Below are 6,602 nucleotides of genomic sequence, written 5' to 3' on the forward strand. Positions count from 1 at the left end.
AAACAATGAATTACTGTTTTCTTTAACTTCAACAAGTTTAACTGTCTTCTATCAGCTATACAGGTTAGTTTAGGTTTCCTCCTGTTGTAACACTGGATCAATAAGAGATGATCCTTACTGGACTTCTAGGAAGAACAGTTTTGAACTGATAGAACTATCCAGTATAAATAAAGTTAGTTTAGTTTAGGTTTGCTGAATGCAGATCACCCCATTCATTAACTACGTTTTATAATGCACTTTATTACTCTCACTCTTATATATATCATCATGAGGTATTTTGATATTATATAATATGATATAAGACGTCTTAATATGCATCACGTAGTCTCCTTTTTTAAGCAGCGATGGTTATCTGAGTCATCTTAGCAAGATGCTTGTCCCAGCAACGATAAGGCCACTTGCTGTATTTACCGTCGCAAACATTAACGTAGTAGAAGTCGCGTTGTTTCTGATAACGAATTTGGACTTTATGTTCGTGTCCATTGCTTTCACTCGTTGTCACCGTAATATGCATGCCTTTGTTGAGTTCTGCAATCTAAAAAAAAGAGGAAGATGGAATGAAATGTCCAATATTTGGCAATATGACCCAGGATTCGATTGCAGGGTTAGAACTGATAAAGCTATCCAGTATAAATAAAGTTGGTTTAGTTTAGGTTTCCTCCTGTAGTAACACTGGATCAATAAGAGATGATCCTTACTGGACCTCTAGGAAGAACAGTTTAGAACTGATAAAGTTATCCAGTATAAATAAAGTTGGTTTAGTTTAGGTTTCCTCCTGTAGTAACACTGGATCAATAAGAGATGATCCTTACTGGACCTCTAGGAAGAACAGTTTAGACATGATAAAGCTATCCAGTATAAATAAAGTTAGTTTAGTTTAGGTTTCCTCCTGTAGTAACACTGGATAAATAAGAGATAATCCTTACTGGACCTCTAGAAAGAACAGTTTAGAACTGATAGAGTTATCCAGCATAAATAAAGTTAGTTTAGTTTAGGTTTCCTCCTGTAGTACCACTGGATCAATAAGAGATGATCCTTACTGGATCTCTATGAAGAACAGTTTAGACATGATAAAGCTATCCAGTATAAATAAAGTTAGTTTAGTTTAGGTTTCCTCCTGTAGTAACACTGGATAAACAAGAGATAATCCTTACTGGACCTCTAGAAAGAACAGTTTAGAACTGATAGAGTTATCCAGCATAAATAAAGTTAGTTTAGTTTAGGTTTCCTCCTGTAGTACCACTGGATCAATAAGAGATGATCCTTACTGGATCTCTATGAAGAACAGTTTAGAACTGATAGAACTATCCAATATAAATACCTGGTAAGCCTCAAGAACCACTTCGTGAGTGTGTTTGGTCACCCTCTCGAATGTCGATGGGCCAGTATGAAGTGTGACACGCCGCACCGGGGGTAGAGTAGGGAGAGGATTAGTGTTTATTGATTCACGGTAAAGTGCGAGATGTTTATGCGAGTCCAAGAGAGCGTCGGACACAGCTGACAACTCTTTCCACACTGAACTACCTTCGCCATGCACCGGCATTATCGGATACCTAGAAAGTTAAAATATATTAGACAAAACACTTCTCGACGTTTCGACCTGAGGGCCTTCTTCAGGAGAGTTAGTACCATACTAACTCTCCCATACTAACTCTCCTGACGAAGGCCCTCAGGTCGAAACGTCGAGAAGTGTTTTGTCTATTTTAGGCAGTTGTTATACCACAAGCTGTTTGAAGACGCTGCCACGCTGCTCCTTGGTTATATTGGAACTTATCTATATATTTATACGGCGTATATTTTAAAGAAAACTCTCGCTTAAACAGCTAACTATTTCATGACGGTGTTTTTAAATGACCTGCAGTTATATCTTGAATGTTATTACTTGCAATCTTTCGCCCATTATTGGTTGAGGGAAAATTCTTTCATTGATCAGTGTAATTCTGTGTCACACCGGTCGAGTTCGTTTGCAATAAAATACACTAACCTTTGACGTAAAACTCCGACTCCTGGTATGGAAGGTAAAAAGACACGAATCCCTGAAGCTGATGTTTGTTTTGCTTCGCCATTTTTATTCAAGACCCAGACAGCACTACTGGCCGTGTCGGCGGGATCCTTTCCGTTAAGATCACCATTAAAGAAAGCCAGTGGAGTTTGATAGTAAACTGTCTCGCTCGTGCCATTGTATGCTTTTTCGCGCGAAGCCCCATTACGCTTTCCACCTTTAAAAACATTTGCATCGTTTTGTTAGTCTAATCCTGTTGAATGTGGAATGCACGAGTGTCACTATAGTAATTCAAGTGATGAAAACCTTCATAAACTTTCAACTAACTTTGAGCTCGTTCAAACTTATAGTTTTTGCTTAATTTCTTGTAACTCTTGTTCTCGCTAGAATTAAGCGATAGTTGATGAAACTATATAAGTGAGATGCAGTTGAAATTTAATGCTCCTATGAGTGTTAACATTCTAAAGGTATGCTTTATTTGACGCTTTTTAAGCCATTCACTAGCAGGAATGTTTTACTGACATAGAGGATAATCTGACATTAGAGTAATGGCAGTCTTATTAACCCATAAACTACAACCGGCACTCTTCCACTGGGGACGGTTGTATCAAGCCTGTTTAGTTTAAACGGTGGTTAAGTTCAAAATAGAAAGCAAGTCTATCGTTTTATTCAAGAACTAAATGTTTTTAACCTTAATACAAAGATACTCGTTACAACTACATATTCAGTGCATAATATTCAAGTTGACTCATTCAAGTAAGATGTTAAATTTGACTTAGCCACCGTTTAAGCTAAACGGGCTTGATACAACCGGCCCCAGGTAAATAGTGCCAAATTAGACTAAGGGAGGGGCTGTTTACATGAATGAGCCTGGTTACCTGAGATTCACCAAAAAAAGTTGTGAAAAGTGTTTACGAAACAAAACAAAACAAGCACATGCTATCGTTGGGACGCGGACTATACGACTGCCAAGATCATGCCATTTACTCAGTTCAATACCTCAGAGTCACCTCACGCTTCGTTGAATCTTGGCTCAGCGGGATCATGTAAACAGCGCTTAAGTAGGATGCCCACCTTTGCTGGCGAGTTTAAGCGGCAAAAGTCTATTAATTGTTTCAATACCTTCATTAACCTCGCGGCCTGCCTTTGAATTAGGATGTCCTTTGAACTGCAGATCGTAAGGGTTCCACCTTGACAGAGGTGTGAGGTAGATGATCTCCAATGGTATGGCGTACGTCCATTTTTGATTGTACAACTTGCACACTCGCTTACGGTTCACGTACTGACAATCCTTCAGATTCATGCCAGCAATTTTATCCTGTGTCGTCATCGCCATGAATAGATTCTCGTCAGAGAATCCACGATGTCTGTTGCTCAATCCCATGGCGCCCCTCTGTGTCACTCTGAATGCCCGGTTATAGTAGGCTGCGTTAATCTGTTTAACACAAAGTAAAGAGCTAGCATATGAAATCGCGGACTCACTCAGCTGCTCTCCTAAAGGCCTACGCAGACAGGACGCGATTTGGCAACACGGTGCGAATTTTCAACGTTTGTTCTTTTCCAAAAAAAAAAAATTTAACCTATCATAATATTCTTGTAGATTACTTAACAAGTAATACATTTTGACAGCTCTGGTATCCATATATATACTCCAAAATTGCTTCCAGAATTTAATTTGTATGCTTCTTCCTACCTTGTCGTTAGCGCTAGTGGTGTCCAGTCTAACTGCGGGCAAATCAAATGCATCGTCAATCAAGTCTCCAGGATAGTTATCTTTGCCTGGTATTTCCGCCATTATTTTATCCAGTAATCCATATTCCCCACGAGGGAAGTGGCTGTGCCATTTGTCCTGGTCCTTCATGTTTAACTGGAACCGTGCTTGCCTCGTCCAAGTAAGATCGTCAACGGTCCATCGGCTCCTCATTCGTCGCCCGAACTCGTCGACGACTCGTAGCCGGTTCGTAGGCAGGTCGCCCTTTATCGGATGACACATGATACGGTAGTTCCATTGCGCGAACACAGGCGTTGTACCGTGCGTCACGTTCATGATGGTGGTCGGAAGATAGGCGTAGTTCTCAAAATTACTCTTTCGTCCGGAGTACGAAGTGAACCTGGGAGTTGAATAGATAAATTTACATGCTTTTCATGAACCGTTTAGAACTGATAGAGCTATCCAGTATAAATGAAGTTAGTTTAGTTTAGGTTTCCTCCTGTAGCAACACTGGATCAATAAGAGATGATCTTTACTGGACCTCTAGGAAGAACAGTTTAGAACTGATAAAGCTATCCAGTATAAATAAAGTTAGTTTAGTTTAGGTTTCCTCCTGTAGTAACACTGGATCAATAAGAGATGATCCTTACTGGAGCTCTAGGAAGAACAGTTTAGAACTGATAGAGCTATCCAGTATAAATAAAGTAATTTCAGTTTAGCTTCCTTCTGTTGTAACACTGGTAATTCGTATTGGACCTGGTCGTTTGAAAAGCTATGGTACCTGATCTTTTCTTGCAATTCAAACCAGTTCTTGGCATCAACGAAATGTCTGTCGCTGGGAAACGGCTCGTCGATATCTCCTTTTGTGCTGGGGTTGGTCCACGCTCCCTCGAGGTAACACAACACAGGCCTGAAGTACTTCCTGTAGTCTCTCTTTGACGTGTCCTGGTCACGCCAAGCCTTGAACCACTCTCTCATCTCCACGATCTGCTCTTCTGTGGTGGGCAACGACGTCACTTCCGGTGGAACAGGCGGGAACGGAATTTGCTCCCATTTTCCATACCGGGTATCGGTCCTGTGAGGCATGTATAGCCGGTAGTCGTTGTGCCGGGTACGAAACTCGACCCCATTCATGACGGCGATATACTCGCCCATACCGACGGTACGAAAGTTGTTTGCATGGTCGTGTATAGCGGCGATTGAACCTCCGGTATGTGTACTGGTGTGATAAGGCCGGTCACCCAAACCGTATACACGTACCTATGAAGATAGAACAGAAATCGCAAAGATAATTTTTTTGCTTTCCTCTGTAACAGGTGATAAAATCTGTCAATATTGCATACTTTTTTATCAAAACATCCATCTGATAATAATCACCTGTTTCAAACCAGAATGTCCATCGGATCTGATGCGTTCCTCCACGAACAGCTGCTGCAACATGAGCTGACGGGCAACGGCACCAATCGTCTTTTGAAGGCTCAATTGGTTCTGTTTTATATTTTTGATCTCTGCTTGAAGACTCGCCTCGTCTTCATACGAGGTATCATCGCTCCGTGCAAGAGATGAGAATGCCAGAAAGCAAATGCATTGAATACACCACATTACTAAAAAAAGTTAGTTTAGTTTAGGTTTCCTCCTGTAGTAACACTGGATCAATAAGAGATGATCCTTACTGGACCCCTAGGAAGAACAGTTTAGAACTGATAGAGCTATCCAGTATAAATAAAGTTAGTTTAGTTTAGGTTTCCTCCTGTAGTAACACTAGATCAATAAGAGATGATCCTTACTGCACCTCTAGGAAGAACAGTTTAGAACTGATAGAGCTATCCAGTATAAATAAAGTTAGTTTAGTTTAGGTTTCCTCTTGTAGTAACACTGGATCAATAAGAGATGATCCTTATTGGACCTCTAGGAAGAACAGTTTAGAACTGATAGATCTATCCAGTATAAATAAAGTTAGTTTAGTTGAGGTTTCCTTCGGTAGTAACACTGGATCAATAAGAGATGATCCTTACTGGACCCCTAGGAAGAACAGTTTAGAACTGATAGAGCTATCCAGAATAAATAAAGTTAGTTTAGTTGAGGTTTCCTCCGGTAGTAACACTGGATCAATAAGAGATGATCCTTACTGGACCTCTAGGAAGAACAGTTTAGAACTGATAGATCTATCCAGTATAAATAAAGTTAGTTTAGTTGAGGTTTCCTCCGGTAGTAACACTGGATCAATAAGAGATGATCCTTACTGGACCTCGAGGAAGAACAGTTTAGAACTGATAGAGTTATCCAGTATAAATATAGTTAGTTTAGTTTAGATGATCCTTTCTGAAACCTGGAGCAGTACAACATACCTCTGTGTAGCTGCAAACAATGAAATACTGTTTTCTTTAACTTCAACAAATTTAACTGTCTTCTATCAGCGATACAGCGATCTGGTTTTGCTTTCAACAAGAACCTGAATTATATAATCACTTCAACACCTCAATCACTCATATTTTACTCATAAAACGAGGTTCGTTTGCACAGATTTCAGTTGGGTCAATATCGCAATTGCTGTAAAGACATTATTTCATTTTAATCAGGTAATTTAGTTGACACAGTTGCCCATGAAGATGTACCGATTTCAATTTCATTACAGTCGTATTTGACGGCATAATTTTCATCAGGATTTAATTATAATTACAACTTTGCCTTCTGGAGATCTTGAAAATTTAATGCAAAAAGTAACTTGCTCTCCCACGTTTTTTAACAGTTTCTGGTTTGATAGTTCACTCATCAGTGATGGAGTCCAGTTTCTGGACACGAAAGCTGGATAGCGCTATCCATCGGTTAGTGTTTTTTCCAATCGCTCTAGAATTACGTGTTGATTGGTATAATTTGGATCTAACCTTA

At 39.8% G+C, this 6,602-nt stretch overlaps 1 protein-coding gene across 1 annotated transcript; it reads right to left on the reverse strand.

Moving 5' to 3' along the window:
* Nucleotides 1-214: 214 nt before the first annotated feature.
* LOC114538232 lies at nt 215-6,165 on the reverse strand. The gene is made up of 8 exons (XM_028559385.1): nt 6,062-6,165; nt 5,091-5,317; nt 4,495-4,973; nt 3,696-4,113; nt 3,125-3,437; nt 1,985-2,219; nt 1,322-1,553; nt 215-535 (listed from the first exon to the last, which is right to left on the reverse strand). The coding sequence occupies exons 2-8, from the start codon at nt 5,313-5,315 to the stop codon at nt 335-337; spliced, it is 2,103 nt and encodes a 700-aa protein (XP_028415186.1). The 5' UTR covers nt 5,316-5,317; nt 6,062-6,165; the 3' UTR covers nt 215-334.
* Between the last annotated feature and the right edge of the window lie 437 nt (nt 6,166-6,602).

The sequence above is a fragment of the Dendronephthya gigantea genome, unplaced genomic scaffold (genome assembly GCF_004324835.1).
Source record: "Dendronephthya gigantea isolate DGI-Jeju-01 unplaced genomic scaffold, DenGig_1.0 000002F, whole genome shotgun sequence".
NCBI classification, from domain to species: domain Eukaryota; kingdom Metazoa; phylum Cnidaria; class Anthozoa; order Malacalcyonacea; family Nephtheidae; genus Dendronephthya; species Dendronephthya gigantea.

What these genes read in the sequence shown, in the direction of transcription:
- LOC114538232 (XM_028559385.1), bottom strand. Translation starts at nt 5,315, where the DNA reads ATGTGGTGTATTCAATGCATTTGCTTTCTGGCATTCTCATCTCTTGCA. An exon ending in GACATTCTGGTTTGAAACAG is followed by an intron (nt 4,974 to 5,090) that starts GTGATTATTATC and finishes CTATCTTCATAG; the next exon opens with GTACGTGTATACGGTTTGGG. An exon ending in GAATTGCAAGAAAAGATCAG is followed by an intron (nt 4,114 to 4,494) that starts GTACCATAGCTT and finishes TTCAACTCCCAG; the next exon opens with GTTCACTTCGTACTCCGGAC.